Genomic DNA, 27351 nt, shown 5'->3' on the forward strand with positions numbered 1-27351 from the left:
AGCGGTAATTAAAGCCGAAGAAATAAATAAAGTGTAAACTGATATAAAAATATCTAATTCACCTATTTTGAATCATTAAGAATGCACGGCGATTTTTTTTAAGTAAACAAACGTTTTCAAGTCTTTAAATTACATGAAAATGAACAGTTTTAACAACAAATGTATTCTTGAATTCTGTGAAGTTACGGTTCCGGGAAGATATGTGGTGCTAAGGCTTTGTTAACGAAATGTGAAGCCCTACACATCGACGACCGCGGTTTCACCTGGAAACCATCAACGGACAACGGCCGCCTAAGTGTGTATTTGCTTTTGAATTCTTTGTTTAAATATTCTCTTACATTATGCATGTAAGTTGTATGTATATCATCAGTTAGTTTTTAACTAAGTAAAATATTTTAACTGTTCACTTTTTCTAGAAAATGTGGTCTATATGCTTTCAAGATGCAATTAAATTGTGTGATTTTTTAAATTTAATATTGAATATTGAAGGGTTTGGAAGATGGCAAAGTTCATTTTGTTAAATTAATTCTAGTGTTTTAAGTTGAGTAAAACAAAATATAAGTTTAAAAAGTAGTGAAGGCGGTGGGGAGTGTTACATAAGACAGCAGTGACTGGTGAAGTGTATCTATTCTATGGTTATCGTGGTAACCTCAAGCCGGTAGCTCATGAGGGGGTGTCAGTGAGTGGTACTGGTAGTGTATATCTTTAGTCTCTGGTGTAGTGTATTAAAAAAATACTAAATATTCTGTAATGACATTTTTTGGTAAATGACAGAATGTGTGAGATATTGACGAAATTCGTTAGGTGGCGCCTTAAAGAAGATTACTTCATTTTTCAAAGCACATGCAAATTTTTGACATTTTTTTGACATTGTTCTTGGTGTTCCCAGTTGAAGTTACCAGTTTTTTTCAATTTTTGTTCAGAACAATGCATCCATTTTCAAATTAACTGTAATAACAAACGTATATCCCCCACAAAAGTGATCTTCGTGTTGATCATGCGTAGTTTCATATGTATGTTGTGTTCGGTGCATGTGTTGTGTGTTGCGTGAGTTAAAAGATGATTGTGGTAAATTAAGTGGTGAAAAGTACATTAAAGATTCGATGATGGTCTTGGACCATTTAAAATTTAGTTATTTTTCAAAAATAAATAAGACATTGTGGATAAAAGCCCCGTGCATACCTAAGAAAGCTTCAAAAGTATTTGAAGCTTTCGAGGCCGTGTTCATGGAACTATGAACCTAGACTCGTTGTCTTTTACCTTGTCACAAATAAGTTATTTAGTTGCATCATTAACCAAAAAGAACTACAAGCAAGTGGTTGCCGACCTCTCAAAGGTAAATTTAGTCATATATTTTTGAAACATTGCAATATGCGTGGACTAAAATTATCAAAATGACAAATTAGAATATCGGCCATGTTTTCCAGTGCCAGCTGTCACGCTTACTTACCGATCGAGCAATGTTATTCTGAACAAAGGTGTTTTGATTGTTATTATTTTTTTTTTTTCGTTCACGTTCTTGCAAAAATGTCATTCAGATTATCGAAGTATTTTATCTTTCGCACAGGTGCATTTAAACTCATTTAAATATTCTATTTGTAGTTGGTAACTTTGCATGGTCTGGAGGCGGACCGTCACTTGCTCCAATGTCTATTTTCATCAGTGGACTTCTCTGAGTCTACTAGCAAAATAACCGCTCCATCTCCCCAAAATCAAGCATTGTTAGAACAGTGCTCGAGCTTATTAAACAAACCCTCACTGCTGACGTCTGTTTGTTACATCACAGACAATCCTTTGAGTAATAACAAGGTAACGAATCAATTCGGATCATGTTCGGTTGCGTCAATCTCTAAACTCTTTTAGGCCTTCAAATTCGGATCTCCGTTCTTCCAGCAGTTGAGCAAGTGCCTTCGCCTCTCAGCTGTCCAGGAAGTCGTATTCGCCCTTGCTCTTCGTCACTCTTCAAACTTGGAAGTTTCGGCCCTCGCCCAAGCACATTTGCGTCAGACAGTCCCAACTCTTGTGCAGTCTTACATAGAAACAGAAGGCAGCAGTCGTCAACACGAGGGGGGGCTCCACGAGACCACTCCCGAGGTACTCCACTTGATACTTTCTGCCATCTTGAAAGCCCCCAAAGAAGTAGGACTCTCTAACAGCGCACATCGGGCATTTCTCGACACCTTGCAGAGGGATTTTCCCAAGGATCTTGTTCCTGTAGTGCTCGCCCCGTTAGTTTACCCTGAACATTGTGAATTGTCCCCGGAAATGTCTTCAGAAGGCCCCGGTTTATCCGGGGGCATGCTAGAAACGTCACTGGCCGATTTAGTGGCCGAAATCGGTTTCGGTTTTACTTCGTCGGTGGAGGAATGCCGGAACAATCTGATGAAGCTCGGGGGGCGCGACATAACTCCAGCCACCGTGGCCCGGATACTTACCGTTATGTGCCGAACACACAGTGGCCTTGAGGAATCACTCAGTTTACAATCGCCGGGCACTTTCAGCAAAGGGAACGACGTCCGAACGTCGTGGAATGTCGAAGTTTTCGTTCAGGCGTTGAAGGAGGTCGTGCCGAATTTTCAATGGGCAAACGTCGTAGCCGAGTTGGACCATCCGGAATTCGTCACAAAAGACCGACAAGGACTCATCATTCTAATAAGTGCACTTCGACAAGGCCTCCAAACATTAGGATTTCACCCAGAGACGTTTCCCATCGACCAATTTTACAGAAGATGGACGAATCTTGAAGGACAGTTCAGCTTGATACAGAATATCCTCAAGAACCCGGATGTGTTCTGTTTCGCCGATTATCCCGCGATGACCGTGAGCATAGACGTGCTTAAAACACCACCAGAACAAGACAGCAAAGAACTCGCCAACTGGAGATCTCTAAATCTCGTCGAGCTGCTTCTTCACATGTCCGAAAGCGGGCTGTTCGCGTACGTTCAAGAATTGTTCAAATATCCGATACACAACTGCCCCGACGTGTTGGTCCTAGCCTTGCTACAAATTTCAGGACCCGTTACTCTGCTGAGACAAGAATTGCTCTCGAGTTTGATTCCGATCTTCTTATTGAATCATCCAAATTCGGCAATAATATTACATCACGCTTGGCACACGACCAATATCAACATAAAGTCCATCATAATGCACGCAATGGCGGAGTGGTACGTCAGGAGCGACTGCGACCAGACGAGATTGTCTCGAATCCTCGACGTAGCTCAAGACCTCAAAGCGCTCTCGATGCTTCTGAATGCGCAGAATTCTCAATCGTACCCCTTCATCATCGATTTGGCGTGCCTAGCTTCCCGTAGAGAATATCTGAAGCTGGAAAAGTGGCTGTCGGACAAAATTCGCGAGCACGGCGAAGCCTTCGTTTCCGCTTGTATAAAATTCTTGCACAGACGCTGCCCGCAAATAATGGGAAAGAACGACGACGCGATGACGAAGGCTCCATCGTTGCCTAACGAAACCCTCACCACGATAATGATTTGTCTGCAGTCTTGCATGAACAACGTCAGCCCCGAGTGTCAAGAAGCCATCATCACCGTAACAGCAAACTGCACCCTTTTGCTCAAATCCCGCCAGCAACCCGCCCTAGTAAGATCCAGAGCCGTCGACGGACCCTTCGGGGTTTCGGGTATTTCGGGACAACTGTACAATCATTCCGGCGTCGACACGATTCCCGGTTTGACTACTAATTTGGCCAACATGACCATGTCGGGTCCCACCAGCTCGGCGTTCAACCTGCCGGGCGGTCTAGGTCCTTTGGTGCAGTCGCCCGGCTCGCCGTCGAGAATCTTGGGGGCGGGACCGTCGAACAGTCCGTTCCCGATGATGCCCATGCAGCATCAAGGACCCGTAGGAACCAGTTCGTCGCTAGTTCTGGGAGTCAACCAGATCGGCAACATCGGTAGGATGGGACCGGCGTCCAACATCGACAAGAGTCGCATCCCAGAGTACAATCTGTTCCCGGAAATGTCCCCCAACGTGTCCAAGGACATAGAAGACGAAGCGAACAGTTATTTTCAAAGGATTTACAATCATCCTCCGCATCCCACGCTGTCCATAGATGAAGTCTTGGAAATGTTGAAGAGATTTCAGGATTCGCATAACAAGCGCGAACGAGAAGTAAGCCGTAGATGTTTTTTTTTTAATTGCCGCTTTTTGTGTCTTATATTTTGACCGTTGTTTTGCTGGCTTTGTGGCATGTTTTGTTTGCTTCGATCTGAGTTTTGTCGCATCGCTTACAACAGCTGTACACTTATGAATGATGATGATTTTTGCATTCAATATTTCGTGGAGTTCGATGATGGTTTGCACCGTTTGTTAGCTCTGCAAATCGAGTAGCACTAATGGAAATCACGTTTTTGTTCTATTTCGTAAATTAGCACGAACAGCGGTTTATCGGGGAATCAAAGCCAAAAATAAAACGACCATTCGCTCATTCGAAAGTCCACTCGAAAAACATTTATTGACAGACTGATGTGCAGAATAATTATTACTTTTACTCGTAATTATTTTCATTGCTGTACTGTTCCATATTGTTTTTCTGGAAGCTTTAGAAATACGATTATCTTTCAATGATAAAAAAGTTATCAATCATAATGAAAATCACAAGTTTACAAAAAGTGCATCTCTTTTTCCGGTTTCTTTGTTTTGGAGATGTATTTTCTGTGTATTTGCGAAAAATCGAGTACTGTTTTTTGAGAGCCGACCTCAAAGGGTGGTAGATTATCGTAGAGCACTGGTATTTTCGGTGGAAATGGCATAATAATTTCTGTTGGTTGTCTTACGATTCCTACGTTTTTATATTAATAGACAAGAAATATTGATTTGTTGATGTGGGTTGACATTGACAAACGGTTTGTTTGTTACTATAAAACGGAAAAACGTGCTTTCTCTAAGAAAATCCGGGCTCGAAGTATGAACCAGTCGAGCGACGCCACCGAACTGTAGATTTTTCATTCTGTACGTAGCAAACATTATAAAATATGGATACCATCAATTTTCTGTTTCAAGTGAACGTAGAAGAACGTAGATGAATCTAGTACTTGGCTACTAAATTTGTTTGGTAAATGTGTATGTTTTAATTTTTGTTTGCTGTGTGCTTATAATTTTTTTTATTGATTTTGTTGTGTAGAATGTAATAATTGGATTTTAAAATTGAGTAAAACTGTGAATAAATTGTGTTTTGCAGGTGTTTAATTGTATGCTCCGAAATCTGTTTGAAGAATACAAATTCTTCCCTCAATATCCCGAGAAAGAACTCTTCATTACTGCACAACTTTTCGGAGGTATAATCGAGAGAAGTATAGTGACATCGTATGTTGCTTTGGGGTTGGCTCTCCGCTTCGTCCTCGAGGCCCTCAAAAAACCCGAGGGTTCTAAAATGTACTATTTTGGCATAGCGGCATTGGATAGATTTAAAGGTCGCCTCAAAGAATATCACAAATACTGCGAGCACGTCAGAGCGATAGGGCATTTCTCAGAGTTTCCTCAACATTTACAGGAATATGTGGAGTACGGTCTTCAGAGCATGGAACCACCGAATAAGCCCCAAGGTACGGTTTTGCCCGCGAGCATGGCGTCGATGTTGGCGCCACCGAACACGCCGGTGTCTCAGGTGTACAAACCAAATTCGACCATGAGTTCGAGCGCACCCAGCAAAGCCAACACCACCACCACCAGCACTTTGGGAAGTCGGCCTTCCATCGCGAACGCGACTAACATAGACACCCTGCTTGTGGCGACCGAGAAAGACGAAAAAGTGATAGCTCCGCCCGAATCGTTGCAAGACAAGATCGCGTTCATTTTCAACAACTTGAGCCAGCTCAATCTCAAGACGAAGTGCGACGAGTTGAGGGATCTGGTTTCCGAGGATTATTGGCCTTGGTTGGCGCAGTATTTGGTGATGAAGAGGGCGTCGATCGAGTTGAATTTTCACGTGTTGTACTCCAACTTCCTCGACACTTTGAACGTAAACGACGTTTACAGAATGGTGACCAAAGAGACCTACAGAAACATCAAAGTTTTGTTGAGGTCGGACAAAGGTATCGAAAATTTTTCCGATAGGTCGTTACTCAAAAATTTAGGCCATTGGTTAGGCATGTTGACGTTGGCGCGAAACAAACCGATTCTGCAGATCGACCTCGACTTGAAGTCGTTGTTGGTCGAAGCGTACAACAAGGGTCAACAGGAGCTCTTGTACGTGGTGCCTTTCGTCGCGAAGGTGATCGAATCGTGCGCCAAGAGCAAAGTTTTTAAACCGCAAAACCCCTGGACCATGGCCATCATGAACGTCCTGGCCGAGTTGCACCAAGAGCCGGATCTGAAGCTGACGTTGAAATTTGAAATCGAAGTTCTCTGCAAGAACCTGGATATCGACGTGGCCCAGCTCAAACCCACCATGTACCTGAAGGATCCCGAGCGAATTCACAAGATCGAGTATCAACTGTCGCTACCGTCGAACAGGGAAAACGCTATGATCTCGTCGTCTCAAGGCAACGTCCAACCGGCAACCATCACCGAACCGGAACTGGTCAACATGATTCCAGGACAAGCCGCCAACTCTCCCGTAACTCACAACAACAGCACCACACCCACTTCGGCTCTGTCAGCGCCTCCGGAACCGCGTTTTAGCTATAGTGACATTCAGATCGCCGGAATGACGTCGTTCCAGACGCACACTGTAGTCAGCCCCTCCATCTTGCTCTTTCAAAATCAGCCTCAGCTGAAACCTTTGGTCAGATCTTCGATCGAGCACGCCGTACAGGAGTGGATCGCACCCGTCGTCGACCGTTCCATCAAGATCGCTTTGCAGACCTGCGAGCAGATAATCAGAAAAGATTTCGCCTTGGACCCGGATGAGGGAAGGATGCGTCTGGCCGCGCACTTCATGGTGCGAAACTTGACCGCCGGGATGGCGATGATAACTTGTCGCGATCAGTTGTTGTCCGCCATCAATACGCATCTTAAACAAGCCCTTTTGGTCAGCATCGGTACACCGACGATGCAGCAGAAGGAGATGATCGAACAAGCCGCCAGCATTATCGCCAATGATAATATGGAGTTGGCTTGCGCTTTTGTGCAGAAGACCGCGGTCGAAAAAGCGATACCGGAAATCGACAAGAGGTTGATGAGCGAGTACGATCTTAGAAAGATAGCAAGACAGGAAGGAAGGTAAGTCGGTCGAAAGTTATCGATTACGTGTCGTTAGTTGACAAATAAAATTAATCTCAGAAATATTTTTTTCTTTCGATGGAACTCCATAATGATTCGATTTTGTTTCAGACGTTACTGCGACGCAATCGCTTTGACGTACCAAGCCGAACGAATGCCCGAACAAATTCGCCTCAAAGTCGGTGGCATTTCGAACAGTCAGATGGCCGTTTACGAAGAATTTGCCAGAAACATTCCAGGTTTTCTTCCGAACGAACGAGATTCGAGCATTCTTCTGCAGAAACAAAATTTGACACCGATCGAAACACAACTGCATCCGTCGACACCTTTTCCGTTACCCCAGGCCACCGTGATCAACGACGACTTGGCCCTGTTGATAGAGAAGCTCGCTCTAGAAGTGGAACAGTTCATCCAGGCCGTGTCGGGACAACCGCAGTATGGCCACATCAACTCGAACATGATGATGATCAGAGATTGCCTGATGCACATCCTGAGAAACAGGGATGTGACCCCTCCCCAAGCCATCGTACAAAAGGTGCGACCCTCCTATTCGACCTTTCACATTTTATCATTCCGTTCTCTCGTTGTCGTGTTCGCTTTCAGTGTGTGGAAATATTACAAGACACCCTCGTTCCTTCGTTGAGCGACGACCCCGTCGTCATGCGCTTCAAGGAGATCATTGTCAGAATTTTGAAGTCCTTCCAAGATCCCCGCATCTTCGGCCAACAGTGGACCAACAAGTTGGTGACGAGATTGTTGACCGATTGCCGCGAAGATTACCGTTACAACCTCGAAGCGGTCGACACTCTGATCAGGTCGGGCCTGGTTCACGTACCCCAGTACGACATGGCGTTGGCCCAGTGCATGGAAAACGGCGTAAATTACATGGGTGTCAACTTCGCCATGCAGCTGGTCCAGCTGTATCTGATCGACGAGCGTTCCAACCAATTCGTCACCGACAACGACCTCTGCAACACGATAGAGATGCTGGCCAAGATACAGACGCACACGAGACAACCACCAGAAGGGTTGGGGAACATCATCGACATACTGCGACAAAATCCCGAAACGCCATTTTTCGGGGACAGAGCACCCGTCGGTCCCACTGTCCACATCCACAACGGAATTCTTCAGGTGAGTAGCGATCTAGAACGAAACAAATCACAAGAGGGTGGTCATTATTTTTTTCCAATCGGTTAACGGAAACAAAAGGGAGCACCAGACCGCTTGAATTTTTTGAACACATGTTATTGGCGATTTCGGCTACCGTTGGGGGCGCCACTGACGCAAAAAACATACTCGGGCTCGACGCGGCTTGTGCTTGTACAGTCGCGAGCAATAAATTTTGGTCGTCAAGGTCATTCTTTGATACACTGGAAAGTGCTCTAATGTGAAACGGGCATAACCACCTCTCATAAGTTCTATGTATTTGACTTGTCAAGATTTTGTCATCTTGGAAGTCTCAACTAATAGCTTCTGACACATCCATCTCTATCAGCGAAATAATTTTTACTCTGTTAAAAAACGATATTGGGGTCATAATTTTGAATGTTTAAAATAAAACTTTAACCAATTTTTTTCGATGGACGTTTTATTGACATTGGCCCAAATTAAACAGGCAAAATTTTTAATTTGTGACGGTAGCGGGAAATTTCAAAATGACCTTGACGACCAAGATTTAATGCTCGTGACTGTACAATGTTTTCTAAAATAAGTTGTTGATTTTACGTAATTTTAAGTTTTTTGAGGTAGCTTTTTTAAGGTTACACAAAATTTTAACTTATTTAGAGGCAACTGCAGACAGAAGATGTGTTGTGGAGTGGACCTATTTTGATTTATTTTTTGAGAAAATGTTTTCATAGGTAAATTTACAGAAGGAATGGCACTTCCTTAAATGTAGTTTTTTGCTCTGCTCTCTAAAGATGATGCTTAAATAAATCATTCCTATAACCTTAAAATACTATTTCACTAAGAAAGGTAGGTATACTCCGTACGCTGATAGATTGCACGTTTTTAAATTCTAGTTCCAAAACATAACGCAGTGAAAAATACTAAACTCTCCATTTCAATTGTTTCACGTTATGTAGAAAACCATTGCAGCCTTGCAGATTAATTCCCGCCACACTTGTTTCTGTGTCTGTCTTCTGTCAAAAAACGTGCAATCAGAGTACGGAGTATACGTAGTCTTCTTTTTTAAAGTGTTTCCACATACCCTCATATAATTCGATGAAGGGTTTTCCATTATATCGCGCGTTCAAATGAAATCCTGCGCTGGGAAGGCGTTGGAAACCGTCAATTGTTGTGCTTTTTTAAAGCGTAGATTATTTGGAGCATGTTGACAACTAACCTAAAATTTAGAACCAAAAAAATCTATCTTTTTTCTTTCTTTGCAATGTTTTACATTAAAAAAAGAATAACTTAACGATTGTTATTCTCGAAGCAAATATCTAAGGACACCGTTTGCTGAAAACAAACATGTTCAATTATATATAGTGAAATTTTTTTAATAAACAATTGTCAATGTCAAAATTAAGTAAAAAACCATTTTTTACCACCCCAAAATGTGCACATATGGACCAGCTGTATAACAATTTGACACCAAATCATAGTTAAGGTTATGTTCATTTCACTTCCCGGACCTGTTTTCCGCGAATTCATTTTTAAAACAAATTCAATGAGAAATCAGCGGAAATAATTTTCGAATTTGAAATAAAGTCTCGCTCGTCAGGGCGCAGTCTCAGTTAGATTAAAAAAATGTTGACACTCAGTGTGACTAATCGTATTATCATGAAAATCACTATTTGGCTCATACCAACATGATAACGTTTTGACAATTGTTTATTAAAAAATTTCAGTTACTCTCGTGTCAAAAATGGATTACTCCCTAGGATTTAGGGATATTCGTTACTAGGTTGCCATAAATTTGGCTAGGTTGGAGGCTATGTGGTTTCTGGTGACAAACAAAAGATATCCCAAAAATGTAAGACAGCAAATTAATTGTAACAGTTGCAAATGACAAATTTCTCGCTAAGTGATAGATGATTTTTTGTTTCACAATCAATTTTGGTTACTGGCGGCATATTTATTTGGATTTAATCTCTCAATTCAAAGTAACCAACCTTAGGCATTCAAAATAACTTTTGAAAATTCTAGTTACACACAACATGAAAAACGTTATTTCCCTAAAAGTTCGAATTCTAGGGAGTAATCAATTTTTGACACGAGAGTATATGTCCCGATTAAACATAAACGTGTCAAACGGCGGGAAATTCAAACTTTACACTGTTCTAAACGGTTTAATTTTTCCAACGCCTACTCAGCCCAGGATTTCAATACGCGATATAATAGAGCACTTTATCGTGCTTTCCTTCGCTCGACCCGGTTTTAGAATCAAACACTTTTTCGATGTGGTTTTACGCCACAACGTGGAAATAAATACAGTGTGGAATAAAATGATTTACACCTACTCTCGTGTCAAAAATGGATTACTCCCTAGAATTCGAACTTTTAGGGAAATAACGTTTTTCATGTTGTGTGTAACTAGAATTTTCAAAAGTTATTTTGAATGCCTAAGGTTGGTTACTTTGAATTGAGAGATTAAATCCAAATAAATATGCCGCCAGTAACCAAAATTGATTGTGAAACGAAAAATCATCTATCACTTAGCGAGAAGTCATTTGCAACAGTTACAATTAATTTGCTGTCTTACATTTTTGGGATATCTTTTGTTTGTCACCAGAAACCACATAGCCTCCAACCTAACCAAATTTATGGCAACCTAGTAACGAATATCCCTATCCATTTTTGACACGAGAGTAGTTACCTTTGGAATTTTTGCACATGTAAATTTTCCTGTACCGCTCTACTTTTTTTTTCGAAGTGCCGAACTATTAGTTCTGTCAATAAATGTCATCAATCAAATTGACAATTTTTACAATTTACTAAATTGAATTAACAAACGTTGGTGGCCACTTTCAACACTAGCTGTGACTTGCTTTTTAATTTCAATCTCAACTTTGCATTCATATCATCCCTTTGCAATAAATCACATTTGGAATTTGGATATATATTTTGAGGTTAGGCTTTCTTTTTTTCTAGAGCGGCATTTCATATTTTTCAATGGTAATGCAAAGGTAACTAGATGTAAATCATTTTATTCCACACTGTAAAAACATACTTCTGGTTCGTTTTTTCGGCACATGCTACAACCAAAAACACAACAATTTGTTTTATCGATCTTATTTTTAGTCATCTTTAAATAATACATTTCAATTAGACCGTTTTTTTTTTGTCGTAAAAACAAACCACTGAAATAGCCACCGACGTGAGTGTGACTTGATTTAGTTCATACAATTCGCACCAGATGTCTCACTGATAAATGGAATCGCGAATAAAATTCCATTTTAATGGCGTCGACTGCGACGGAAATGATTTTAGTGTTGTTTTTAGGTGCGCGCGCCCAACTACGAGGATCCTCCGGGACTGGTCGAGAAGACCGACTTCCTGCTGAGGGAATGGATCGGCATTTACAACCAGCCTCAAGGGCGCGACTCGACGAAAGCTTTCAGCGTCTTCGTGCACCAGATGAACATGCACGGGATCCTGAAGACCGACGATCTGATAACGAGATTTTTCAGATTGTCGACGCAGTTGTGCGTCGAAGCTGTGTACAGATTTTTCGCCGACAAGGCTAATTCCGCTCAGTTGACTACCGTCAGAGCTAAATGTTACAACACGCTAGACGCGTTCGTCCGTCTGGTGGCGCTGCTGGTGAAACATTCGGGCGATGCGAACAACACCACCACCAAGATTCACTTGTTGAACAAGGTGTTGGGTATCGTTGCCGGTTGTCTGCTGCAAGACCACGATACTAGAACCATCGAATTCAATCAGTTACCGTATCAGCGGATCTTCACCATGTTGTTCCTCGAGTTAAACTCGCCGGAGCCAGTTTTGGAAGCCATCAATTTCCACGTGTTGAACGCGTACTGCCACACCCTGCACATCTTGCGTCCCACCAAAGCAGCCGGTTTCTGCTACGCCTGGCTGGAGTTGGTTTCGCACAGAATATTCATGGGACGGATGTTGGCGAGCACGCCGCAACAGAAGTGTTGGCCGCTGTACGCCCAACTCTTGATCGATCTGTTCAAGTATTTGTCGCCGTTTTTGAGGAACGCGGAACTGGCCAAACCTGTGACGATGCTCTACAAGGGCACGTTGAGAGTGTTGCTGGTTCTGCTCCACGACTTCCCCGAGTTCTTGTGCGACTACCACTACAATTTCTGCGATGTGATTCCACCAAACTGTATTCAAATGAGAAATTTGATCCTGTCAGCGTTCCCTCGCAACATGAGACTACCCGATCCGTTCACTCCGAACTTGAAGGTCGACATGCTGCCGGAAATCTCTTTCGGACCCAGAATTCTCGCGAACATCCCCATGATGATCACGCCGGCGCAATTCAAGAAAGACTTGGAGTCGTACCTGAAAGCGCGAGCACCGGTCACCTTCCTCTCGGAATTGCGAAGCAACTTGCAGATCTCCAACGAACCGGGGGTCAGGTACAACATCCCCCTCATGAACGCGCTCGTCTTGCACGTGGGGATGCAGGCGATCGCGTACATAAGGGGCAAGGGACACCCTCCCAACATGACCACCATCGCCCACAGTGCCCACATGGACATTTTCCAAAACCTGGCGGTGGACCTCGATACCGAGGGGAGGTATTTGTTTTTGAATGCCATAGCCAACCAACTGCGTTATCCCAACAGTCACACGCACTATTTCTCGTGTACTTTGTTGTATTTATTCGCCGAAGCAAACACGGAGGCCATTCAAGAGCAAATAACGAGGGTTCTCTTGGAGAGACTGATCGTGAACAGACCGCATCCGTGGGGTTTGTTGATCACTTTCATCGAGTTGATCAAGAATCCCACTTACAAATTTTGGAGTCACGAGTTTGTACACTGCGCTCCGGAGATCGAAAAGTGAGTAATCGTGTAGATTTTGTCGTTGCTCGATTCGATCGTGCATTTTTTTGTTTTCAGGTTGTTTGAGTCGGTCGCGAGATCTTGCATGGTCCAAAAGACAACAGTGCAGACCCAAGAAAATGAAATACAAGAGTGATAACACGTCTTTGTGATCTGTATATATTGAAAAATGGTTATATATTGTGACTCGAATTTATTTTTCTTTTTGCTTTGTATTAATTTTAATTTTGTTCTGGTATTAAGCGATTGATTAATTCTTTTTAGGTATAAGGATAGCGTGTAGATAATAGCTCTGTAAAAAAATTAGTTATTTTTAAGAAATTTTCAAGTATTTGTAATTACTATAAATATGTGGATGTATTAAATGGTTTTCAATGTTTTGAAGAAAGCAAACGAGCCTTTCATTTCACGACCTCTGTTCGCTCGAAGTAAAGATGGCGTCGCCACGGTGATCGCGTCAAAGTTTGCTTTTGAATTGCACGAAATGAAATTAAAATATAACAATAATGTTTTATTTAATTTACACAGAGCCACTCCCTACATTAGTTACATCCACGCCTTCAAATCGAAGTAAAAAGTTGTTTACAGTACGTACATAATAATATACCCAGTCTGTGTGTCATGACCAGATGCACTCAAAACTTGAACTGATCAAGTTGGATTATACTTATTAATCGAACCATTTCGTTTAATATGATATTACATCTGATTACTTATAAATATAACATAAATTTGAAAGTAAGACATACAATAATTAACAATAGGAAACAAAATATACATACAGAAAAATATGCGATAGATCAGCCAAAATATACAACAGAACACTGTAAATATAAATTGTCACAACCAGATATATGTATATATAAAAAGTAAAATTGAACGTGTAAATGGAACTAAACGATATTAAAAAAAAGTGAATAAAATGTAAAACAGTATGTAAAGGCCACAATATTCCATTCAGAATTTCCGTAATATACAAACCATATAAAATAAACATACACATCAACATCTGTATATAATAATGGTGCTGGATAAAAATATATCCTATATTGGCATCTATGTATCTACTAGTTAAATGGAAAGTCTACTTGACAAGTTTTCGTAACCCACTGCTATAGTTTAAAATTTAATGTAGGTTAATGTCGCTCTGATAATGGTCCCTCATTTTCCCAGTCCAAACTCCTTTGCATCATCTTCAGTGATGTCGCCGTATTCCCAAATGTTGGAATGGTTTCTCTTCGCAACTTCTTGCGCTTCCTTGTAGGCGGCCAACTAAAGAAACTCACGTTAATCCGACACTACCACCTCCGACTTTCCTACGTACCAATTTATTTTGTCTTCTTTCCTTTCTATTCTCGACCAAAAGGAACCCTTCGGTGATCAAGTTCTTGACGATGTCCCCTTCTGGTGTACTGTCGACGTGAAGAGATGCAGCGGGTGGACTTCCTTGTACTCGGTACTCGACGTTCATCAGCACTTTGCTGACGGCGGTGTCTTCTCGGAGGTATTTGAGAGCCATCGCCGAGTACTCTTCGTCTTTAGGCAGGGCGACGTAAGGCAGGACGTACTCGGTGGCGTAGGGCTTATCCCCTGCGTACGCCGCGGGTAGACTTGCAAGGCGGGTGGTCGGAAGAGTTTCGCGGTTGCCGTAGTCGATGTAGTGAACGGTGGCTTTCCCTCCTTGCACCTTCTCCACCTTCACCCTGTACCACTCGTCGTCCACGGTGTATTTTGCGGCGCACACGTCCCCACGTTTCGGGGTGTAGGCGCCCGGAAGAGGCGGGTTGGCTTGGAATTCCTGGCGGAGTTTGGCGTTCAAAGATTCGGCTTTTGGACCCTCCGACATGCTCTGCACGAAGAAAGAGCCTTCCTGGGTGACTTCGGTCACGACCACTTCTTCGTAGTTCACTTTTCTCTCCACGCTCTGCAAATTACGACCCTCATTTCCTTTGTTAAATTCCACAAATAAAATATAAAGTGATTTAAGTAAATTATTATTTGACGCAACAGATCTGACATCATTTCCGAAAATTTTCACTTCAAAAAGGATCTTCTTTCATATACAGTATGTTTAAAAAATGTCTCATCGAAATTGTCAATGGATGTATAACGCAATAGTGTAAGCATATTTAGAAAACATTTTTGATGACATGAAGAAATTATGGTTTGGCGTGCCAGGGAGGAGATAATTTTCAACAATTATTTATTGCTTTAATTTCATTGATCAACAAATTTTAACTTCGAATTTGTCTTTTGACCAAAGTGTTTTTTTCGTAATGTTTCATGTTCATGTCATTTATTTATGAATTCTCTTGGTATAGAACGTTCAAGAAACAAACTTTCCTTTATTATGGAATCACTAATCCGCGCAAATTTTATCTCGACGTAGTTGAAACCTGGGCCTCTTTAATCATGGCCTTGACAAAGTTTTTTTTTACAAGCCCCACACTGTATAATGGATTTTGTGTAATGGATAATTGTAGATATTTTTCACTCCAGGAAGGACGAAACATGTTTTTTTAATGTAATAAACAGTAATGTCCTAGATGAATGTGCTGTATCTTCAAAACTGGATATATTCATTAGTTATAATTGAGGCCTATTAACCTAGATTGGCTCATTGTGTCCAGAAAAGTGTTATTAAAATTTTACTTTAATAAATATTTCTAACCTCAAAATTCACAAGAAGCGAATAAGTTCCGACGTATTTTTACGAATATAAAAAGAACATAATAAAAAAAAAGTATGGGGGAGGCTATGGAAAACAACATTTCTGAAAACGTACGGCATAACTTAATTAAATGTCACTATTAATGTCATGTCAAATTAATAGTAACATTCAGGTGAATTTTATTTAAAAAAAGGTTTTAACCCGAAAACATAATAACCGGCCAGTTCATTTCATTAAAAATGCATTATGAAAATGTTTCAAAGAAACAGCCAATATAACAAAGAACAATAACAACACTAAACACAAAAACAACGAACAATATGGAAAAAAATCATGTCATGATTTGTAAGTTACGAAAAGGGCGAAGAAAACGCCAAACAGCTTGAAAGCCTTCCGTTTGACAAACTAACACATCAGTCATAATGACAATAAATGGTCGTTTCTATTGAAAAATACAGATTTTTGGTGTTTATTATTTAAAAACAGCATTGGATTTAAATAATATTAATTATTTACGCCTTGCTCCTTATTCCTCCAAGTACATCATCCATAATGATATATTTTTTATAGAATAGGTAGGTAAATATTACTTAAAATCAGTAACGAGCATCATAGAACTTTTCACTTCTGTCGTGAGGTCTTAAACACACACTCTTTTTTTTCTAAGTATTTTTCGAGCTCCACTGGGTCCTTCCCTACCACGCTCTGAATTCGGAATTCGCGAATTTTGAGACAGCCTGTATTTTCGCAGTTTAGAACTACTTCAAGAGCTGGCATCAATTTTATCAAAATAAAAGATCGACATAATAAAATAAACCGATCGAGTCTATTACATCACTAATAAAACAAATTGATTGATATTAATTTCGAACATGGCACCAACAACCCTCATCGTGCCTGATCCTGACCGTTACGTGCACAACAAATAACTACTTACGGGTTTCTCTTCCTCCGGTTGTTGCTCCTCTTTTTCTTCCTCGTAGTTCTTCCACATTCTCAATCGTTGCTGTTTGGCACTATCTTCGGCTTCTTTAAGCAAAGTTGCGTATTGCGATTTTTCACCGGTGCGGTGTACGGAAGCGAAACCTTCTTTGACAAGGGCAACAGACAAGTTCACGTTGTCGACCCAGAGCCATCCAATGAAGTTACCAGCTTTGTCATGGGTGTCAACTTGGATTGTAACTTCTCTCTGCAGGCAACGTTCTTTTGTGAATTGCAGCGCTTCGTCTCCGAAAGGTTCACCCTCTACGGCCGGTTGGGCATTCGTAGCTTGGCGGGAAGCTCGCGGACAATTTATACCTCCTGAATAATGAACGAAACATTACAAAAAAATAACGATAACGACTCAGGACAAAAAACTTCAAGTTTTTGTCCCTAGAAAATTAATTAATGAAAGAAGAACTCTCATCAATAATGTATGTATGATACAATTACAAATAAAAAACTTAATGATGTATACTTAAATCTTTTACCGAGTATTCATTATTGAGAAAAAAAAAACAACTGTCTGTGACGTGAAATAGCGGACAACTACAAACATTTGCCCACGTTGGAGTTCACAATTCGCTCTGGCATCTACTTTTGTCACTCACGTCTGTTACGTGAGTGGGGTTTTCCGAGATGCCGTTACAAGAACATCCACCAATTAAACTCACCCAATAAGAAGGTACATAAACTGTTTGATTTCGGGATGAAGACTCTCAACCTGGTGCCGCTGGCGACGAATTCGACAACAGCATCGATTCTCTGTGCACGTTGGAAGGAAGACAATTCGAGTTTGGCTCGCGCTGCGTCTATTTCGGTCACTCGATGGATCGGCACCTCCTTCTTGTTGTGTATTCCGACTTGCGACTTGTTGGCTTTACTTTCGGCACTCAGCAACTCGTCGTAGCGCGAACTGCGCTGATCGTCGTCCGGTCTGTACTTGACCACGGACGCCAAACCCTTCGAGACGAGAGCTTCGGCGACATTCCTGCATCGTACAAATGAGACACCTGTCCAGTTATATATGCCCTATCTGACTCACTTTCCACCGATGGAAACGGTGGCGCACACTTTCTCGGGATAACCGTCTCTCGCTTCTTGGATGTAGTCGATGACGACGTGCACTTTTTTACCGATCAGCTTTTTGCGCAAATATTCTCTCGCTTCAAACATCCACGGGATATCGTAGAGTGGACGGAATCCTTTAGGTCTCGGTGCTGTTTTACCATCTTCGTCGGCGACGCTGTCGAAAATTTACCTCAATTGAAAAAATCAACCTATCAAAGTGTTCCATCTTGAAGGAAATATTTTACTCTACATTTGAAAGTTCACGGAAGAATAACCCATTCTAAAAACAGTTTGAACGGATGTACCAAGTGTTACATCAAGAGAAATCTAAGTGGTGAAACGTTTTTAGTGCATTGATTACGCAAAATTTCATTTTCTCCGTTTAATAAAAGGGCACGTGGCATGCATGTGCCTGCTGCAGCTCTGCGCACATTAAATGGGACTGTCTGTGACGTGAAATAGCGGACAACTATGGAGAGTCTGACCACATTGGAGTTCACAGTTTAATCTGGCATCTACTTTTATCACTCGCGCCTGATACGTGAGTGGGGTTTTCCGAGATGCCTTTAAGAAAACGTCAAGAGAAAACTCAGTGAAATACTAGGTCACCAGAGATATCAAAGAGATAGGATCGAATTTCTGTTTTTGCCAAAATATTTGTTATTTGTGTAAATTATTATTTATTACTCTTATCTTTTCATGATGTTGATATCAAGAAGAATATTATTTGTGGCATTATAAAAAAAACAAGAACTTATGGGTGAATCATAATAAATTATAAATAATTTACGATTGACTAAAAAAAGTTTTGCAACCGCAGCCGAGAGAAACGTTGGTCTTACCGTCCTGCCTCTTTGGGAGGTCTGATGCTGGACAGGAAGATCTTCTTGTACTGGCCGTTGTTCATTTTGACGGAGAGAGCGTCACCGTTGATGACTTCGGCCACCGTAGCGGTGAAATCCTTTTCTTTTCCGGTGACTTGAGGAGCGCTCGACTGCCAGTCCTTCCAGATGCGAAGTCTCGCAGCCTTGGCTTTCTTTTCGGCCGCTCTGAGACCTTCAACTCCCGACTTCATGAAGGCAATAGACCAATCGACGCAATGCGCAAAACCCTCTTTCAACAGAGCTTCGGCGATGTTTCCCTTGGGATGGATGATGGTACCGACAAAATTGTTATTGTTAACGGATTCGAGAACGATGTCGACTTCCCGTTGCAGCAGACGGATTTCAACGAAATAGCGAGCCTCTTCGGCGTACGGAACTTTAATAGTCGGATCGGGCTTACCATTGGAGTCCAACTTGAATCCGGGACACTACAATCAATCAGTGAAATCGCAATACCACAACGGCCATAATAAATTACCCTAATCCCCGAAATCATAAGCGTAACGTGGTAAAAATCTGGAAGAAGAAATGCACGAACGGTGGAGCCGTCGCGGACATGTTCAATGATGGCTTTGACTGGCTTGTAGCCGAGCTTGTCGACGAAAGCGCGCATGTTCTCGACTGACCATTTGATGTCGCGGACGTGTTCGGAAGACGGGCTGGTGCCCCATTTGCCTTTACCTGCGGCTTTGGCGGCATCTTCGAGTTCGGCCAAGCGTGCGCCTTCAGGAGACTGTCTGACTCCCTCGCGACGCACCGTTACGAGGCCCTCCGAGACCAACGATTCGGTGATGTTCTCCGCGGAGTTGAAGTCTTTGCCCAAGTAGACTGTGCCGTACTCTCGGTTGGCGTTTGGAGGTTTCTCCGCGGTGAAAAACACTTCCTCTCCGATAAGCTTCTTCCTGAGAAACTCGCGGGCTTCCCACGCCCACGCCTCATCCTTCGACGGTTCGGACCTGCAAACGTCTGCTTAACTACGAGTTTTACGAGTGTGGTGGGGACGTACTGGTCTCCAGCTCTCCGAGCCAACTTCGGAGCGATGATTCCAGAAAAATTGATCTGCTTTTCCGGAGGGGGCGCCCCAGTCGGTCCCCTAATTATAACAGAATCCCCGGAGAGGATCTGAAATTTTACAGACGCTTGTGTACCACACCACACCAAAATGTGCCAACTCATACAACAGATTTAGGTTAATTAAATCAAAGTTGTGGGATCGCTTCATTTTGCAAAATTACGAGGAAATACTCGCTTTCGCATTGTGCACGAACAATAGAAGCACCCGAAACCATTGGAATAAGACGTAAATATCAAATGCCATATGTAATAATCGTGCCAACCAAGCATCGAGATGCAACGCGGCCGTAGCTTCCACAAACTTGTCGTGAAATACATCGGGCATTGTGCAGAGTAAAGGTGACTGCTTTGTTTAAGTGTTTTTAAAATAAAAACCACTTACTTGTTTCACAATTCCACGTTTTGGTTGAATTTGTTGGGTAGTCATCGTGAACGGGCCATGCAACTTGTACTGAAAGGTGGATGAACGTCACTCGATCACGTGACTCGGTGAAAGCGTCTAGGGGGTGGGTTTGAAGCAAAATCCTTCTTTTTGTATTCCTAATTGGTCAAAAATGGTACAATAATTTTGCAAGTCAACTAAACCGCAGAACTAACGGTAAGTACCACTCTTTTAGCATGTTATTTGGCACTTAAACCGTCGCAAAAATTCAAACGTGGCAATTTTTTCCTGTGATTCCAACGCCACCTATACAATTATTCGTTATTTCGTTGTCAACTGTCGAACAACATTCTAACCTCGTAATTGTAATAAAAACGTGTTTTCAAAAATAATTATTTATTTACGTTTCGAACATGTCGCTAAATCAGCTATCAGCATCTTCTGCTTTTAACTGTTCAATAAGTTTTCGCCTTTCTTCCGCTTGTCTCATTTTGGTTAAGATCACGCTTTCAAAGTCTGAGGGTTTGACCAGGGAGCTTGGAGCGTTTCGCCTCTCCGGGGGTGGATTCACCCACTCCAGCTTTAAGGGATTTTCTGCGAGGCCGCGTTCCATTTCAATAGCCATTTCCTACAAATCATAATCATAAATTTCTACTCAAACCTAAATTGAAACAAGTTACTGCGCCATTTCTTGTCTCATACTCCATAAGAGCGCTTCCTTTTTTCTTCTGTGACATTACTAATGCGATCACATTTCCATACTGCAAATGAATTTAATTAAATCATTTCACTAATAAATTCACAAGATGTTACTTTTGATAAAAACCGATGAAGCATTTCTTGAGTGTACCCTCCATTTTTATCATCACCTTTGACAACATTCCACTTAATCTTAATTCTGTGACTGGCACTGTCCCAGTGACTTGTTTTGTTTTTCATTTGTTCCTTAAGCTCTTGATTTATTTTCTCAAGTTCTTCTTCAACTTGTTTGGAACCTTCTTTACGAAGTCTTTCAATTTCTTCCCTAAGTTTCTCATCTGCTGACTTTTCTTTAAAATTATTAAGTCCACGTTTTTCACGAGCTTCTAGGTCTTCTTTCAGTTTTCTTCTTTTGCTGTCCAATTCTTTATGTCTTAAAGCTGCTTCTTTGCGACCTTTCAAAACTCTGTCATATGCTTTTCTGGCCGTTTCATCTATTAATACTTCGAGTATTTTTGATAACTGGTGAAATTCTTTTGCTGCATTCGGGTTGTCCGGGTTCTTGTCTGGATGGCATTGCAAAGCCTTCTTCCTGTACGCTTTTTTTATCTGAAATATTAGTAAACTGTGTGATTCATTAAATGTAAAAATTATCAAATCGTTACATCAGCAGCGCTGCTACTAGGTTCAACTTCAAGAACTTCATACAAGTCCAAATCTTCTATTTTTACGTCCTCCATTTTCGTAGTATCATCAGATTATGACACGCCGTCTTTGCAGCAACGAAATTCTTTTCGAGTGTCAGTTTTGATAGCTGTGTTTACCCTAATTTGAAAATTTTTGACACAATTCTAACCTTACAATCTTAACATTTTGAAATTTTATAGCGCCATCTCTATTAATGAGCGGCAAATTTAAAAATAGAATTGCAGCACGAATTATATTAATGTATAATTTCTTAATCGGCAAACCACTGCATGACTAGATGGAGGAACTTCAAGAGTCTAAACTTGGGAGCAAGAAATTTTGGGATGACCGCTACAAAGTAGAAATGGCGAATTTTCAAGATCACGGAGACCCCGGAGAAATCTGGTATGGAGAAGATACGGTTGAACGAATTATAAAGTGGATGAATGATACTGTTGCGAAAGATTCAAAAATTGTCGACATTGGCTGCGGCAACGGAATGTTGTTAATAGAATTAGCCGCTGAAGGTTACACTAATTTATTTGGAATTGATTACTCGGAAGACGCCGTAACTCTGGCCAAATCGATAGCCCTAGAGCGACATTTTAAAATAGACTATTCCATCTGTAATATTTTAGAGGGCTTGAAAGGTCAGTTTGATATTATTCATGACAAGGGAACCTACGACGCAATCACCCTGCACGCCAACGTTAAAGAATTCAGAAGAAAATATTTGGAAAACGTCCGTAACTGTCTCAATGAAAGTGGATTTTTCATGATTACATCTGGCAATTGGACCCAAGATGAGTTGAACGAACACTTTAAAAATTACTTCGTCTGTACCGACAGCATACCGATACCTCAGTTTAAATTTGGGGGAAAGACAGGAGGTGTTGCAACTTCCGTAATTTATAGAAAGTTGTAGATTTGTTTGTAATTTGTAATAAAAACCCAGATCCGTAATGCAAGTTTATTCTTTGGAACAATACAGTTTTGTGTAAAAACATGAAAAGTGATGCATTAAGTATAATTATTAAAAGTGCGATTTATATTTTATTGTTGACAAAACATTGTATTCCTTAATAAAACGAGCCTCCTTTTAACGTATCAAACTTGTCAGCTCAAAAGATAAATGTAAAAAAAATGAAATAATGAATGGAGACGCATCAATGCTCTCCAAAACACTCCTTTCAATAACAAAAAATAAATAAAAATACTGCAAAACCAGTAACAACTATGAACTTACTTTAAAAAGCTCTTTGTGCGGATTATACTCCCTGCAACGTTTTATAACTTCTCTGAACTTGACAGATTAAATTAACTATCACGATTTTGTTTCGGTATAACTTTATATTAAAAAAAAAGAAAATTCTCACCAGCTTACGGTGCTGTTCATGTAATCCCTAAAGTTATTCTAGTTTCACTTTGATGTTTTTATGAGAAAAGTTCAGTATTAATTAAGGGAGTCTGTTATTCATTCAGCGTCGCTTACATCACAGTATTTGTCGCATCAAAGGGGTTGACGAAGGCGGACAGCACTTGATTTTAAATATTCAACCATTTGTGGCTATATTTATCCACAAAAATGGTTGAACATAGACAAAAACGGAAGTGTTGAAACAGAAGCTGGTTAAAGTTTCACCAAACTAGTGAAATTTTGTTGTTTTGATGAATAGAAAATAAATAATAATTACGAGAGGTGACACACTGGGGTGAGTTACAAATAACTTCGTAAATTCTGTCACCAACAACTTCTAAATGCACAGCTGGAATTTAAATAGTCGTAATTTCTTGTCAAACAAATTGACTTGATTAAAACGGTTGGTGCATAACCACTCTAGTGTCAAGCTCTAAGTTCATAACTGCACATAAAATATTAAATTAAAACAAACATGTGTATTTAACGTGTAATTTTCGGCAGATCCTGCCGAGTAAAAAGCCAGCATTGACTAATGCGTATACCTACGTACGTTCTTTCATAAGATTAGTACACTAAATGTAAAATGGCACTAAAACTTGTGCATTATATGCGATTTAAACACTTTTAAAACGCCATTAAAATTGCTTTCATCGTAATGCTAAAACGGAGAACATGTGGTAGATCGCTTTAAAACATGCACTTGAAGGCAACTATTCATAATTCTAACATACACCAAAATTGCACGATAATGAAAAATAGTAACTATCTTATTGGCTAATAAGGAATCTAGACTTTAGATTGGTACTTTGATCACTCAATTCGCCATAAGTTGTTTCAATTTTCGTTAATCTGAACCGTGACGTGATTTAATTTTTCGCTGACGGCTTGCGCGTTGGGATTTGCCGTCAATTTGGCCAACGCCTCTCCGACATTGTTAGATTTTAAGTGTCCCACAAGGGAGGGAGAATTAATTAACTGTTCTAGTAGAGTTAACAAATTTTCGATGGTGTGTTTATCCATTTTATCACTGTACTTGTTAACGACAAAACTGAGATTTTTACCAATGTCGGCGTTGATCAACTGGTCGAACAACGTCTGATCTCCGTCCTCGGCCGCGTGATCCCCGTTCACCCCGTTCGAACTGTCGCTTTCGTTGCCGACCCCGCAACCGATGCATAACAGATTCAAGGCGTAGAAAGATTCGTTCTGCATAACGGCGTGATTAGACGACGTCATCTCCACCAAACATTTCACGCTGTCCTTGATTTGGATTAAAGTTTTAAAAGGTTTGAAGGAATGGCAGTGTTTTATTAACCAGGACAGCAGCCGGGGGATTTCACCGCGCACTCCCAAGTGGTCTGAATTGTAGCACCAGTAGATCAGCTTTTCCAAAAATTCCTTGCGGGAAATCAAATCCAAGGCTGCCTTTTCTGAATCAAATCGATCATTTTTGTAAATGTCGCCCCAGAGAATTTAAAGTGTACCTTGACCGTCTATGACCATGCGGAATGTTCCCAATAGCTTGAATATCACCAAGTATTGGTCGAGCTCGATCATGGGATAAATGACGTCGATTAAACCTTCCTCCAAAACTATGGGTTTGTTCTGCTGAGGTATCACTAGATTTTTTAAAGTGCTCAATAAAGCATGCTGCACTTTTATATCACTTTGACTCGTGTTATGCCTTGATAGCAAAGCTAAAACAGTAAAGCTAAATATATAAAACAGAACAATATAAAAATTAACAGACAAAAACACTTCACGTGATTTCTCTAATAATTTAATCACTAGAAATCTGCTTTAACAATAAATATGAGAGCGAATTCTTATGTTATCTAGCTAGGCATAAAGGAAAGCGCAAAAATAGTTATTTTTTTATTTTTCGACATAACCACCTTTTACACTTATATAGTTATTCCAACGTTTTTGAAGTTGCTGCATTCTCTCTGCGAGAAAATTCTTCTGCTAGGACTTCAAAATACTCGTCCACAGCAATTTTCAGTTCTTTATCTGAAATTTCCTATTCCACAATTTGGAACTTTTAAGCCAAAAGAAATCGCAGGACGAAAACTGGCGGCTGTCGCAGCTTAGTTCATGTTTTTAAATATTGCCCACGCCTTATGCACCCTGCAGATGTCAGAGGCAAATACGGGGTGATCAAGAAGGACTGTTTAAGTTGGTAACACTGAATTGTATTTTAAATCGTATAACAGGAGTAACTTTCGGTTGTTGATGGCTTCTCGTTGTTAATGCTATACCTACATCAGATATTTGTCAAATAAACCAACAAAACATATCCGGTTGCAGTGTTATAAATAACCGAATTAAAAAAATTTCTTAATTGTATTGCCAACTTAAACAGTCCTTCTTGATCACCCGGTACTTGTATCTCTTTTTTTTTTATTTTAGATTGTTTTGCATGGACTTCGGCGTTAATAATAGTACCTTTGTGCACGTGCTCCTTCCACTTCCAAAGAACGGTTTAGTGTGGAAATTCCAATAATAAACCAAGTCTCATATCCAGCGACAATTCGTGAAAGAAAATTATGATTAGCTTGTAGAGCGCTTAAATTTTCTTGAAGCTGCGATACTCCAGATTGATTTCACTCGTTTTGAATGTGAGCAAGTTGCACAAAAACCTCGTCATTAAATTTGAATAAAATTTGGGACAGATATGCACAAATGTCAGCAATCTGTCAGTAAAGCAATTGTTATTTTTACTTGTCATTTTCATGGCTAGGTAGATTACATACATTTTTTCTCTCAAAGACATTTAACAGTTCATGGACGATGATTAAATGAAAAATAATAAACATTTCTTGAAAAACGTAAAAAACCACAATATTCTAGTTAGTTGATTTAGATCTACCTACAGAAGCAAATAAAGGAATTTTCCTTGATAACTGTGAAAATCAAATTACAAGACTTATTTTTTTTTTTAAATTGGCTGTATATAGATTGAAATCGATTATTTTTTAAATGGATTTACCTATCAGTTTCTTTGAGATCCCATTTTGAACCATGTGAATGCAGTGAGTGTCTTTTCTGGCAAAATTTCCCAAAGCCAGGACACCAGTACTCAACAAATCTGGATCGTCGGAGTCAAGCCACGTAATCATGTTCTCGTACACTTTTCCTTGCCCGTTGTTATATAGTAAGTACATACAATCATCTTAAATGATAAAATAAATATTTAAAAAAATATGGTTTTATTAATTTTACCTCCAGTCAATATAATAACAATCATATCACAAGCCATTTTCATGACCGTCCGACTCTCTTCATCGTTTACCTGATTTCTGTATTTTTCAATGAGCTCAAATACCAACTCACACACGCCCTGTCTAGCCAATAACGTTTTTATTTCATCTAAAACGCAGTGGTATTTAATGAAATTTAAAAGAGAATAAATTACCTTTGTGCGATTGGCCATGTAGAATTTCCAGGCATATGACGGAAATTTCTGGCGTGGTCGACATTTTAAAAATGTCTACAAGAACACAGCAGAGACTTTCTTTAAAAGGTACGTCTTGATCCTCAATGTAGTCGATCACATTGTTCAAGATCGTTAATAAAAATGCAAAAAGCATCTGGTTTTCATTGAACGATTTTAAATATTTATTAAGCACTTTTTCAACTATATCCACTATGTTTAATTTTAAAGCTGCTTTTTGCAATTCATCATTTGAAGTTAGCAGGTTGACCAAAAATCCACTGACTTTCAGCGTAAGCAAATTGTTTTTTCTACTGCAATCTGCCTCAAGTATCGATATAACTGTGGAAAGGCCTTTTTTATCGATAATTTGCCTCGCCTCGTCATTCTCGTAACAAATGTTCCCCAACGCTCTGATTGTACTCACAATTAGGGATTCCTCTGATTTTTCCAACAGCCCCAAGAGGTACTCAATGATTTCTTTATCTGTGAAAAATTTTCTGTTGTGCTCCAGTTTGCACCATTCTGCCGCTACTTCGACAAAAGCTTGTGTAATTTTGTCATTATTTAATGGTATGATGCGTTTCAAAATATTACTGTTTTCTAATTCGATGTTTACACCCTGAGCTAATATAAGTTTTAAGTTATCTAGAATGTCCTGTTCGTTATTTGCGTCGACTGCGTTAGATAAATCGCTTAAAAGAGAACTCATTTCTAAACTAGGTGAAATACACTTTCAAAACTCCACGCCAAAACAACACTTGACAATTTTCATCAACATAACCTTGTTTATATCTCAAAACATGGCACAAGGCGCATGCTCACTTCTACCTCATCTCGAATTCACCACCACGCCATCATTTTTTTTCAGGAAGGAATG

The 27351-nt window shown here is 40.4% G+C and overlaps 5 protein-coding genes across 7 annotated transcripts; 2 read left to right on the forward strand and 3 right to left on the reverse strand.

Annotated features, from left to right (window-relative positions):
* The first annotated feature begins 733 nt into the window (after positions 1 to 733).
* Positions 734 to 13562, forward strand: Not1 (CCR4-NOT transcription complex subunit 1). Its single transcript, XM_069039580.1, has 8 exons — positions 734 to 1336; positions 1603 to 1809; positions 1864 to 4128; positions 5198 to 7179; positions 7291 to 7714; positions 7783 to 8313; positions 11629 to 13166; positions 13227 to 13562. The coding sequence occupies exons 1-8, from the start codon at positions 1235 to 1237 to the stop codon at positions 13303 to 13305; spliced, it is 7128 nt and encodes a 2375-aa protein (XP_068895681.1). The 5' UTR covers positions 734 to 1234; the 3' UTR covers positions 13306 to 13562.
* Positions 13563 to 13667: 105 nt separating this feature from the next.
* On the reverse strand, positions 13668 to 20374 carry Tudor-SN (Staphylococcal nuclease domain-containing protein 1). Of its 2 annotated transcripts, none has more exons than XM_069039613.1 (9): positions 20233 to 20374; positions 19783 to 19898; positions 19255 to 19732; positions 18735 to 19204; positions 17867 to 18067; positions 17496 to 17812; positions 16778 to 17142; positions 14494 to 15093; positions 13668 to 14441 (listed from the first exon to the last, which is right to left on the reverse strand). In XM_069039613.1, exons 1-9 carry the CDS (start codon positions 20275 to 20277, stop codon positions 14331 to 14333), a joined length of 2703 nt encoding a protein of 900 aa, XP_068895714.1. In that variant the 5' UTR covers positions 20278 to 20374; the 3' UTR covers positions 13668 to 14330. The 2 variants fall into 2 exon arrangements, with proteins under 2 accessions (XP_068895714.1, XP_068895707.1); XM_069039606.1 differs by having other exon boundaries at positions 14494 to 15108.
* LOC138124746 (EEF1A lysine methyltransferase 2) lies at positions 20308 to 22581 on the forward strand. Of its 2 annotated transcripts, none has more exons than XM_069039911.1 (2): positions 20308 to 20448; positions 21819 to 22581. In XM_069039911.1, the coding sequence occupies exon 2, from the start codon at positions 21917 to 21919 to the stop codon at positions 22541 to 22543; it is 627 nt and encodes a 208-aa protein (XP_068896012.1). In that variant the 5' UTR covers positions 20308 to 20448; positions 21819 to 21916; the 3' UTR covers positions 22544 to 22581. The 2 variants fall into 2 exon arrangements, with proteins under 2 accessions (XP_068896012.1, XP_068896008.1); XM_069039907.1 differs by having other exon boundaries at positions 20309 to 20448; positions 21917 to 22581.
* On the reverse strand, positions 20612 to 21820 carry LOC138124696 (dnaJ homolog subfamily C member 17). Its single transcript, XM_069039847.1, has 4 exons — positions 21597 to 21820; positions 21046 to 21540; positions 20913 to 20993; positions 20612 to 20860 (listed from the first exon to the last, which is right to left on the reverse strand). The coding sequence occupies exons 1-4, from the start codon at positions 21669 to 21671 to the stop codon at positions 20657 to 20659; spliced, it is 855 nt and encodes a 284-aa protein (XP_068895948.1). The 5' UTR covers positions 21672 to 21820; the 3' UTR covers positions 20612 to 20656.
* On the reverse strand, positions 22575 to 27329 carry vimar (visceral mesodermal armadillo-repeats). Its single transcript, XM_069039744.1, has 5 exons — positions 26454 to 27329; positions 26261 to 26407; positions 26028 to 26210; positions 24523 to 24735; positions 22575 to 24468 (listed from the first exon to the last, which is right to left on the reverse strand). The coding sequence occupies exons 1-5, from the start codon at positions 27181 to 27183 to the stop codon at positions 23873 to 23875; spliced, it is 1869 nt and encodes a 622-aa protein (XP_068895845.1). The 5' UTR covers positions 27184 to 27329; the 3' UTR covers positions 22575 to 23872.
* Between the last annotated feature and the right edge of the window lie 22 nt (positions 27330 to 27351).

The sequence above is a fragment of the Tenebrio molitor genome, chromosome 1, assembly GCF_963966145.1.
Source record: "Tenebrio molitor chromosome 1, icTenMoli1.1, whole genome shotgun sequence".
Lineage (NCBI taxonomy): Eukaryota > Metazoa > Arthropoda > Insecta > Coleoptera > Tenebrionidae > Tenebrio > Tenebrio molitor.